The 12619-nt window shown below is 33.8% G+C and overlaps 2 protein-coding genes across 9 annotated transcripts in view; one reads left to right on the top strand and one right to left on the bottom strand.

The window, feature by feature from the left end:
• Positions 1 to 6101, top strand: part of LY75 (lymphocyte antigen 75) — a 127910-nt gene extending 121809 nt beyond the window's left edge. The window contains exon 39 of the mRNA XM_072751690.1: positions 3483 to 6101. Coding sequence (XP_072607791.1) covers positions 3483 to 3685 — 203 coding nt within the window. The 3' untranslated portion in view covers positions 3686 to 6101. The remainder of the gene's footprint in view (positions 1 to 3482) is intronic.
• Positions 6102 to 6400: 299 nt separating this feature from the next.
• MARCHF7 (membrane associated ring-CH-type finger 7) overlaps positions 6401 to 12619 on the bottom strand; it is a 52219-nt gene continuing 46000 nt past the window's right edge. For 2 of the 8 annotated variants that reach the window (XR_003234313.2, XM_025994190.2), the window contains exons 8-10: positions 11807 to 11920; positions 10179 to 10227; positions 6401 to 7778 (exon numbers count right to left, since the gene is read on the bottom strand). Coding sequence is in view for 6 of the 8 variants with exons in the window: in XM_025994190.2 (XP_025849975.1) it covers positions 7720 to 7778; positions 10179 to 10227; positions 11807 to 11920 (222 nt within the window). In the remaining 2 variants the exon portion in view is untranslated. Of the gene's footprint in view, positions 7779 to 9899; positions 10228 to 11620; positions 11921 to 12619 lie in introns of those variants that run through there. The other 6 variants (XR_003234314.2, XM_025994191.2, XM_025994188.2 and 3 more) reach the window with 4 other exon arrangements.

The following is a 12619-nucleotide window of genomic DNA, read 5'->3' as shown; positions in this document are numbered from 1 at the left end:
TCTCTGCCTCTCTCTCTCTCTCTCTCTCTGTGTGACTGTCATAAATAAATAAAAATTAAAAAAAAAAACAAAAAACCAAAAACCAAAATCCTGAAATCATAACCTGAGCTGAAATCAAGAGTCAAGACACTTAACCAACTGAGCCACCCAGGTGCCCCATTTAATGTCTTTGAGGTACAAGATGTACAAACCTGAAGTGTATAGTTTGATGGTTTCTTCTGTATACACCTGGTCAACTACCTCTCAAATGGATACAGAACATGTTACACCAAAAATTTCCCTCAAGTCCTGTAGCCCTACCACCACCTATCCCAGAGTTAGCCACTATTGAATTTTATCACTATTGAATGCTATCACCATAGGTAAGAGTTGTCAACTCTTTTTGACAAACAACTCAGTTGTTTGTCAGTTTGTCAAAATATAATTCTACTGGCTTCTTTTACTCAGGATTTTTAAAAAGATTTATCCATGTTCTGTAGGTATTGTACTGATTCTACTATTGCGTAGTTTATAAATATATCACCATTTGCCCAATCTTTTGTTACGTATATTTGGGTCATGTCTAGTTTGGTACTAATATGGTAAGAGGTGCCTATGAACATTCTCATTTGGACCTATTTTGTCATTCTCCTAGAATATATTCCAAAAAGTAGAATTGCAAAGGTCATTGGGTAGCTAATATGTTTATCTTTAGTAGAACCATCAAATTTTTCAGTGAATTAATTCCTACTGGCAGTATATGCAAGTTCCATTTACTCTAGACATCCATCCCATAATAGTCAACCTGATTCTAACCATTCAGATGTTATGTGATGTCATTTTAATTTCCCTGATGAATAATGTTGAGCACTTCTACACACTTACCATTTCAACGTGTTCTTTTGTGATATGCCTCTTCAGGTTTTTTATTTCTAACTGGGTTGCCTTCCCACCTGATAGTTTTTTGTTATGAAAAATTCTGGATAGGAGTTGTCACATGTTGTATCATGGATATTCTCTCAGTTTGGGGCTTGCTGTAACTATGATGGTAGAGGAGAAAAGGAGTGTTTGAGAGTCCATGTAGATATTGGAGAACCAAGTTCTCACTCTTCTAGAAAGTAATAAAGAAAAAAATAGCAAAGGGGCATGTGGCTGGCTATGTGGCTCTCGATCATTGGGATAGGGCGTTCCAGCACCACGTTAGGTGTAGTTTAAAAAACAAAACAACCAAAAAACCTCACCTCAATCAAGGAAGGCACCACCTCATTGCCATTTGGTTGGCTATCAAAAACATCCAAAACAGAAAACAAATGTTGACAAGGATATGGAGAAAATGGAACACGTGCATTATTGGTAGGAATGTAAAGCGGTACAGACAACAGTATGGTAGGTTCTCAAAAAACTAAAAATATTAGTACTATGATCCAGCAGCTCCGCATCTGGGTATAGACCCGAAAGAAGTGAAAAGAGGTTATCAGAGATTTGTACACCCATGTTCAGAGCAGCATTATTCACAATACCACAAGGTGGAAGTTGCAACCCAGTGTCCATGAGTGGATGAATGGATAAGCAAGACATGGTGTACATATACACCATGGAACATTATTTAGCCTTAAAAAGGGAATAATGACACATCCTACACATGCACAAACTTGGAAGACATTAGGTGCTAAGTTAAATAAGCTGGTCACAAAAAGACAAATACTAGGATTCCAATTATATGAGGTAACTGAAGTGGTCGACCTCATAGGATAGAATGATGGTTGACTGGGGATCAGTGGAGGGAGGAATGAATGGGGTGTTATTAATATAGAGTGTCTCAGGGTTGAAAGATGAAGAATTCTTTGGATAAATGGTGACACAGCACAACCTGAATGTACTTAATGCTACACTGTCAAAACTGGTTAAGATGCTACATTTTGTTGTATTTTGCATTAAAAAACTGAACCAAGAAAAGCTGTGTAAGCATGTTATTTATAAGCATAGAGGCAAAAAAACAAGTTAACAGGAATGGGAATCCAGGGTTAGTAGACAGTACCACAGTACTTGTTACAAATCTTGAACTATGAATTTTAAGCTCTGCACATGTGTGCTTGGGGGGGGAAGGGAGGATTCATAAAGATTGAAACATGTAGGAAACAGTTGGTAAGCTATGATGGTTCTCAAAACCTTTATCAGGAATAGTTGGAAGATTTGGCAACACTTGATCTTTATAAATTCCAGAGTGGTCTCTAAATTCCTTAAAAAATTTATTTCATAAATATATGTAACTACTATGTGCCTGGCTTTCTTAATACATATTTTTTTTTTCATTAAAGGTCTCCAATAAGAATACAACCCACACATTAACAAATTGTGACTACAAACTTTTATTTTAGGACCAAAAAGGAGAGGATTCAGCTATGGCCATTTACCTAATTCCTCCTATTATTTAAGAGTTATTCATGAGAGACACAGAGAGAAAGGCAGAGACACAGGCAGAGGGAGAAGCAGGCTCCATGCAGGGAGCCCGACATGGGACTCGATCCCAGGGATCTGGGACCACACCGAGCTGAAGGCAGGCGCTCAACCGCTGAGCCACCCAGGTGTCCCCTCCTATATTAATTTTTTTAAAGCAGCCTGTATTTTATCAGTGACTCTCCTTTACTTTAACAAGTTAACTTTTAGCCAGATTTTCCTTGCTATGCTTTACATTTTATCATTTTTTAAAAGAGAAAATAATTTTGAGATTTTTCTCACATGCTTTTGGGTGCTAAATATAATACAAGTACTTTGCCCCCCCCCCCCCCCCAAACTGAGTTAATTTCCCTGGACTTACGGAAAGATAACAAAGGGTTTTGAATAGTCAAGAACTGCAAAGCTGTATGTATATAATTGCTTCAGGAATACACAGTTACTTGGATAAATTTTTAAAAATTAAAACAAGGTGCCTGGGTGGCTCAGTTATCTGCCTTCGGCTCAGGTAATGAGCCCTGGGTCCTGGGATGGGAGCCCCATGTCCACCTCCCTGTTCAGCAGAGAGCCTGCTTCTCCCTCTGCTGCTCCCCCTCCTTGTGCTTGCTTGCTCTCTACCAAGAGAAATCTTTAAAGAAAAAATAAAAACATAAGCCTCATTAATATAAACAAATATCTGAAGACAACTAGTCTTGAACAGTACATATTCAGTCTTAGACCAGGAAGTAAAAACCAAAGGAGACAAACAGAACTGCGGTATATCCTAAGTGTGGGTAACTTCCATTTTAGGATCTTACAGTAGACTGAGTGGCAAATTGTAAAACTTAATTGAAATCTTAAATGACAGCTGTTCAAGCTAAGAAACATTAATCTTAAGTGTGTAATTTAATCAATGTGCAATCAATTTGCCTATTTCCCCAGATAGGCAAATATTTACATGATAAAACTGTATTTGTATTCTAAGTGCAATATGAGCAAGTGATTTCCATATAGATGTATGTGTGTGTGTGTGTTGTGTATATATATATATTTTGTCTTTTCCTTTTCAGATAACCACATTTTAATATCCGCTCTGGTGATTGCTAGCACAGTACTTTTGACAGTTTTGGGAGCAATCGTTTGGTTCCTGTACAAAAGAAATTTGGATTCTGATTTCACCACAGTTTTTTCAACTGCACCTCAATCACCTTATAACGACGACTGTGTTTTGGTGGTTGCAGAAGAAAATGAATATACTGTTCAATTTGACTAAGATTTTGGAAATCTCAGCTTCAGATGTCAAATACTTTGACAGTGATTCCTGTGCAGGATTGTAAAACTTGATAATGAAAATTATAGTTTTATGTTTTTTTCCTTATTCCAGTAAAATTCATCATTCTCATGAGAATCACTGTAAGAAAAACCTATCTTTAGATTCATTATAAGAACTTTAAAAAAAAAGAAATGATCACAAATACAATTTAGTAGTTTTAGCCACCTCCCTAAATGCATTTTTCATTTGAAAAAGTTTACATACAGCTCAAAGTAAAACAGATAAAAATAAAAACCCAGTCTACTGCTCTATCTTCCTTTCCATTTAGTTGAACCACCGTAGTTTAAAGGTGAATTAAAACTCTGTAGTTTTAGCAATCACCAGGTCTTTACCAGTTTCTAGGTCTTGCTCTTTTATTAATAAACAAGATATGGGAAGTAAAACTTTTAAATAGGTCCTGTACATTCAGATATCACAATGCTATTTACTGTCGCAGGTAATTCCTCTTAATATTTTAATCTTCATTTTTGAGTAGATGTAGCACATTTTACAGACTTTAACAAGACCATACTCCACATAATTATACAATTTCACTACTTTTAGAACATCACTTTGGACCAGAAATAGTATTTTGCACTGGTCATAAATGGTTAGAACTTCAATGAAATTTTATAAATTTTTTTGAAACAAGAAGATTACAGCCATACCAGGAAAGTGTGGAGGAGGCTGGCAATGAGGCTTAACACAGAGTCCCTTCAAGGATTTTTCTCCTGCCACCAGATCTGTTCCTACATTAGGTATCGCATGCTCTCCAACCACTGATGAACTATCATTTAATGACATGAAAACTAAGCAAAAACTGTGGAAAAACACTACATACTGCTGTAGTGGTGATGCTCAAAGTTTTAAGTAAATGTAATATACCTTTCAAGACAATGTTGAAAAGAATCATTTTGGGGGTAAATGAAAATGAAAGCTGAAGTAAGAGCGATTTCCCTCAGCATCCTTTACAACTTTAGAATATGAAAAGATAAATATAGAGTTCACATAAAATTATATTTATTGTATTTAGAAACTTGAAAGCTCAAAGAAGTAATGTCTCTCCCTAACCCACATGCTATCAATTATCTTGTGGGGAGATACACGGTCTCTCAGCCTTGACCAATGGCAACAAAGTACCAGCCTGTGCCATCTGTTTCCACTGGCACCATGAATAACATCCTTCATCACAATTGATGGCACTGTCCTTTATGGACACAGGAAAAACCACAAAGTGATGACAGGACTACAGTATGTCTATGTGGTACCAGACGAGCAGATGTTACACCTGCTGTATTACACAAAACTGTGCTCTTAAGTTTTAAATTTCTGAGATCTTGGATATGATCTGTTTTATTGTTCATAAGCTATTAAGAGTGGTGCACATAGTGAGCAATAGACTGGAATTCCTTCCTACTTCTTCTATTCAAATCCTACCAGTCCTTTAAGAACCTTCCTTAAAACTTTCTCTAATAGTCGAATTTCTAAAATGTCCATTATGGTAGGCCCAAGCTACATGTGGCTATTTAAATAAAATATAACAAAGTTTGGTTCCTTCGGTACAGCAGGCACACTTCAAATGCTCAAAACACCTTTAGTTAGTAGCTACCTTATTGGGTAAAACAAATTTTAGACCCTTTGCATTATCACAAAGTTTTATTGGACAGTGGTCCTCTAGAATACCCCCTTCCACTTAACTCCCATACAACTAATTTTCTTCTGTTCATTTTGGTAACTTCTACCCAGTAGTAGCTCTTCCAAAATGGCTGCTTTAAACTGAGTTAATTTTCCATATTTGATTTCATTTTTCAAGTAAATCCTTAAAGGTCCCCGGGAGTGAAGTGTTAAATCTTAATTTTCTTCATCTATCACTGTAACAGGCCCTTGTATCTATTCAGTGGTCAACATCTAACTGTATCATTCAAATATGTTATTTTTAACATTAACATTAACAGAAGCTTGCCTGTTTACATTCAAAATGCATAAATTGCTTTCCTGAACATCTTGGTTCTAGCTACTAAGGACAATATAAATTCTTATGTTTGGCAAGTATCTTGAGAGAACAGTATTACTTTTAACTGCATTTTCCTAGGAACTTGCATTCTTTGTAGTGAACAGCATATGGCATATGGTCTCTGTTTAGAGCTTAAAAGTAATAATGAAAAGACTTTCCTTATTCCCTCTAATTCACATTTAAAGGATATCAGAAACTTATACAATACTGAAGTATGAAATAGTCATGCTAAGGAACTACAAGAATACTATAAAGCTCAAGCCACTGTGGATCTCTGTCATTAAGCATTAATATAACAAAACTATAAATTGTACACAAATGAAATGTTTTCTATTTAAATAAAAAGTTTTGTGGGAAAAAAAAGTTTTGTGGGTTAAGCAGAAGATACTTAATTTTCATGCTGAGTTCTATTAAAAGTATAAATGTTTCAAACTCAAAGCATCCCTAAAGATCCAGACAATAGATTCTGAAACTGGAATCCTTTAATTTTGTATTTTTTCTTTAAGGCAATGCAAAGGTAACTGGTAAGTTGAGAAAATATTTTAGAAACCATTATATTTTTATATGAAATGGGATTTTAGTTTTTAAATAAAGTTCTTGGCTCTAAGGTTTGAGGTCTACTTTGAGTACCAACTTAAAAGGAAACATTTCAAACTATAAAGTAAATCAATCAGTGTGCACTTTATTTCCAGCCAAGGTTTTTACATTAAGACCAACAAACTATGTGAGCAAACTGTTGATTCACATTTGAGAAATTACATGGTTTCTATTTAGCTTCTGAAAATGTAGTTAGTTGCCATAACATAAGACTTTATTTAATGTGAAACCACCTGAAGTGTTTTAAAGTGTATCCAAGGGTGTTGACAGAGGAAATATACATACAGTGTTATGAAAGTATACACAACTGATGACCACAGTGTAGATCTATTGCATGGTGAATAGGTAATGTTTATCTATTCTCCAAAAATAGTGAAAAATACTAAGTCATTAAATGAATGCTCAGAATTACCAAGGAACAATTAAAAACGACCAGGATCCAAACAGGTTATTTGTATCATATTTATCTAGAAAGAAGTGACAACACTAAAAAACATTGAAAACCAGTGTTTTAAACTTTAAATGCGGGATTTAAAAATATTCCGATAACTTGAGATTGCAGTAATTTTTTTTTCCAAATAGCATTTGACGGGCATTTCTGATATTTTTTACAGCTGTGACATTCCTAAAAGGAATATCTACATACTATGGCCTATCAAATATAATCTGCATTTTGCAAATCAGTACAAAAATTTTTCCATCATTTGTACATTTTATATTTATATACTTTTTAAAAATTAGATTTTATTGCTAAGTGAATTTAGAATTCATATTAAATTTGGAAACCTAATATAATGCTTTCATAACTTATTCCCCAATTGCTTTTTTAGAAACACTGGAAGCAAATGATTATGAAAATGAGACTGCAATGTAAGGCATTTTGAAAGGAAAAATAATTAGGTGCCATTTGCCATTTTATTTCAAAAGCATATTTTGTCCCACTTTTTTAACTAGCAAGAGACTAAAACATGAACCTTTTTCATAAATATGACTACAGTAATCAGAACACAAAAAAGTTGTCAGCATTGCTTAAGTATTTAAAACAAGAGTAACACCTTCCCACTCACCTAAAAGAAAAATACTTTTGATTACCAATTTATAAACAATAGATTGACTGGCCATGTTAAAAGGTCCAGCAGAATTTTAATTCAGCAATACTTGAGAATGAATATATATATATATACACACACACACACACACACACATATAGGACATCTGTATGTGTGTGTATGTGTATATACACACACACATATTTTTACACACACACATATGTATATATATAGTCAATGTATTCAATAGGCATTCCCCCACAAAATTAATTCATACTTAATTGCCAGTTTTAATAAACACTTGTTCACAGATCATCCATTTGTCTTATATGAAGTTAGGCAATATCAAATGTTCTGTTATGGTCTCCATCTTCTTCGGAATCATCCTCTGAAGCTGTTGAAAGAAAACAGGATGATCAAGAATGATTTTAAGGGGGATGAGAATGGAAGTGTAAATATGAAGCCAGAATAGCAATGACTTGTAAAATAAAAATCCCAATTTAGTACACTGTTTGGTCAAAATGGTAAGTTATGACAAGGTTAGGGTGGCTTGACTGTGGGTGATGCCCATTCACAATGTTCCCACCCCCACACCTTTTCGTTAGTTTTTATAAAAATGAAAATGCTTAAAACTGTGCTTCCAGAAAAGTCTTCTAAAAAGCTTCTGAGATCAATCTGTGTTCACAGTAGCTAATGATATAGACACTAGAGAAAAAAATGAACTTAAGGCAAGTGCTCTCACACACCTGAGTAGAATCTGGTTTATTACCGCTGCATGTTTGATGCATCCGATGAGAATGAAAAAAAATGTACACAGAATAGGTTATGGGTGTTCTTGCAATTTACATCAAAGCTATGTCTATACAATGCCAAGAAAAAGTTCTATTCAGTCAAAAAAGCTTTATATAGACACAGCCTAATTTAAAATAATTGGATTCAATAAAAACCTTTTGTTGAGATTATTCCTATGCCTCCACGCTGTCAGAAATCTCACTTGTGCAGTATTTCTGACATCAATTTATTTAAGTCATTAAAGTAGCTTAGAAGTTTCAAATTAACATCCTGGAATGTCTATAGGAAGGACGTAAGTAAAGAACATGTATTCTATAAACTGTTCTGTGTTGAAGAAAATGGAAGTACGCCAAAATGAACACCCCATCAGTATTTCCCCTTTTATCAAGGGCAGAAAGGTTAAATATATATTCTTCTTGTATTAACACTGGACCCAGTATTTAAGAACAACCAACAAATTGAATTAACAAAAAAATTATGTTATGTGTGGATGAAACTTAAGTTTCCATATTTCGGTCGATTTATTAGAAATCTCAAGTCCATTTTTAATAAATGGTATAAAGCATATACTTAGCTCATGAATGAGTAAATCATATGATTAAGTTTTATGCTTATCATGGAGAAATATCAAACTAAGAAAACAGCTTTTCAGGGAACTTCATGTTTTCTATTTGAGAAAATTCAGTCAGAAACAACTCTCAGAACATATGAAAATTCTGATACTTATAGACAAACTTGCAGCACCCATATCTTTCACTCTCAGCTGACTTTGGGTATTAGATCACCTCCATGTTTCTCACATACTGGGAATAGACATTGCTATGTTTAGGAAACTAAATTCTAAACGAGAATCTTAGTTTAAAACAAAACAAGCAATCTGGGGAAAACATACACTGAAACAACTTACTATCATCACATCTGGTAAAGTATAAATTATAATTTACCAAAAAGATCTTTGTCTTAGGCAACATAAGGGATCTGAACTAAGAAGGTATAAAAGGTAAAACAAGATTTACATCAAATGAATTCCCATTTTATATACCCCTGACTCCTTTATATACCATTTCACACATACTAAAATGTGAAAATACATTATCTGGTTGTACCTCTAATCCTTTCAAAACTTGCACACTACAGATAACACTCCAAGTGTTCTGAAGATGAGTATAGCAGATACAAGTGGAGAATACATATTTTAAAACACTTCAAAGAGTGTGATGGAATCTGATCATGGGGCGCTGGTTGCTTTGGGTGAAAAAGTACAACAGGTAGGGTAATCTTGGATTCCCAGGAACTGTTTCGGAGCCACCAATATCTGTGCCCACCTGATATGAAGCACCCTGGAGGCTATAGGACTCTGAGGTTAAGCTTGCCTGTAAAGATTTGGGCACTAAATCCCTTCACACAGGAGCCCAGGCAGAAGTCCTAACGCTGGAACGTGATCTTAAGAGATGGGAGCTGCTGGCGGAGTTGGCTGCCTATTAAAGGTCCATAAGGACCTAACAAGGAGCAAAAGAAACCACTATGGCTTCTGTTATAGACTCAGAATTAGGAATCTTTCATCCCTATTTTCCTAGAACTATAAACAAACCCAGGGAAAACCTTTAATGATCTAACAAAGCTGAATAGCCAGTAAAATTTCAAACACACACAAATCTAACAGATTTAGAAGTATGGTTTGACCAGTAAATGTTTTTTTGATTAAAAGTTTTAAAACTAAGGGTTCAAAAATAAAATTTTATTTAAAATAAAACACTAGTTAAAATACATCCTTCTATATGAACCTTAAAATTAATACACTATTTTTTTTTAAAAAATACGCTTTAAAAAAAAAAAAACTGCCACTTGCCCAACCCATCTTTCCCAAATCAATTATTTTGATATTAAGCCTGTCAATGAAGCTCTAATTTGGTAGAAAGAGTATATACAGTTAGATTTTGCTCTCTGGGTTTCAATTGCAAAAGTAAATTCAACAAGTCTGGGAAGGGGAAATTCCACCTACTTTCGAGATCTTCCATATGTGCCTGAAGAGTTCTTGCAAGGTTAATAAACTAGAAACAATGCAGAAAGAAATATAGTAGTTTAAATGTTGCAAATGGATCTAAAAAGAGAATCAGTATAGGAGATTCATTTCTACTTTAAAAAGTCAAACACCATTTTAAGCCTTTAAAAAGGGGTCGTTCTACCCCCACATCAAAAATTACAAGCTTAGGATATTATCTTTTAAATGTTGTGTATACATATATATATATATTCATTATATAAATGGTCATGTAGAAACTGAAAACAGATACAATAAAATAATTTTATCCAATGACATTCTGTCTTCTTGAATAAATACAACACTTCAAAAATTATGGAGAAAAAAATTAAAACAATTACAACTCGGACACGAATTCACTTTTAGTGATCAATTAAAAAAGACAAAACATGAATAATCAATATTTTCCTGCCTAAACTTCACAGCTCCAGAAGTAAATCCAGTAAAGACTTCCACTTTAAGAATTTGTCTATACCTTTTACAAAGGCATGAATTAAACACATCTTACTATATGTATTATATAAGGTTTATTCATTTTGAAAAGTCACCTTTTAAGAAATCAATTTATGGCATTTACTAAATTTAGATTCTACTCTATTCCTAAAGTACTTAGAAGTCAAGAGATCTTTGCTCAAAATTCTGAATCCTGGTGATAGCTTATTCTCTTCTCTCTCAATAATGATAGTCTGTCAAATGGCTCACAGGAATAACGTTCACATGATAATTACAGAAAAAAAATTTTTTTAACCAACTCAGAAGCAGTATATATGTTGGTTATTTGATAATTTTCAAAATAAAATAGGACCATTACACCTTATCAGAAACTTGGCTCTATTGTTATCAGAGTGAACATTTATTTAAAAAATAGTCTGAAGTATAAGTTTATGAACACGTTACAAGATATGAAGTATTCACAACACTACCATACTAAGATGTAGACCCTAGCCCTTGCCACACAAAATGGGCAAGGGAGCAGAGTATAAATTTCCTATGGTACACTGAGGTAAGTAGTATCATTTTACTTATGAGCATCTTAAGATAGCTAGCTCAAAGGTTAAGAGTGGACACAGCAAACACACAATAGTCCATATCTTAAGTAGTTTGTAATATTAATGCTTAAAACCTAGTACACTGGTAATCTTTTGTAGGATAGTAACAAATGAAATTGAATTTCCCATAGTCTTGGTTTTTGGAGTTCAGTTTCAATGTCAGGTTTCTAAGTTATAACAATGACTGGGATTTTCCCTCCCAAATTAAAATGAGCATTTCCCCTAGGTGTTTTCAATTCCATCCCTGTTTTTCACTGAAACATACTCCAGTTACCTTTAAGAGCTAGAATATTACTCTTTTGAAAATAGCTTTATGAAAGAATTAGGCTGTTTGATACAGAAGGAAGACAGGAATTTCTATTAAATCTACAATATCTTTATTTTTAAGATACATTTTTTTTTGTTTTTTGTTAAGATACATTTTAATATAAAACCTCCCCCAAAGAAAACAGAATGTGAACATATAAAAAAATGTGCTTTCCAAAGCAAACACTTGCAGCATTGCACCCTCTCTCCATCCCCCACTCCAATATTACTTACTCGGACACGTGTGCTTGGTTCATTTGTATTTCCCATCATATCAGAAAAGCTTTGTTCGCACAAGTGCAATAACACAACTAGGTAGAGACCAGAGCTGATAAACTCATACTCAGCCTTCAACAGGGAAGCAATCGAAAAAAAGAAAAATATGGACAACGAAAAATTAGTACAATGAGATTGATACTCACAGTATATTGATAAACTAGAGGAAATGTATTTATATCCAGTTCCTAAGAAGAGATACAGTACTATCTATTAAAAAAGAAAAGTAACTTTGTGGTATCATCTGCATGGAAATTTGCAGTAGGTAAAGACAGTTCTTCGGTTCAAAGCTGTTCTGTTGTTTTAAAGCTAAGAATAGAAATCATGAATATAGTGGTACTAAAAATCTAAACCTGTAACTGTTGCACAACAAACTATGTAAATTATATCATTCTTTGATAATTAACTTATCTCAAGTTAAAAGAACTATATTGTATGTTCTTTTTTTATATTGTATGTTCTTAATACCAAATTGAGCAAGCTATTGGTTACAGATTCTTCAGAAAACTCAACAAATTTCAAATTGATTAAAAGTTTCTTTAAATACTTCAATAACTGCTTATTTTTAACTTAAAAGGAAATCTTGTTTATAGAAGATTAAAAAAAAGTTTAATGGTTATCACACTGAAAAAGATGAAAGCACTGGATAATGAAAAAATAAACTGTATTAAAACTAATCATTTAAAATAAGGGTAGTTGTCAGGCCAGTAGAATCCACGATTCACAAAGAACAACGATACTACAGCCAGGAAGCTTAATCAAGAGTGTCAC

The sequence above is a fragment of the Vulpes vulpes genome, chromosome 3 (assembly GCF_048418805.1).
Source record: "Vulpes vulpes isolate BD-2025 chromosome 3, VulVul3, whole genome shotgun sequence".
Taxonomy (NCBI): Eukaryota; Metazoa; Chordata; class Mammalia; order Carnivora; family Canidae; genus Vulpes; species Vulpes vulpes.
Note: the sequence above shows the minus strand (reverse complement) of the source record. Positions and strands in the feature narration are given on the sequence as shown.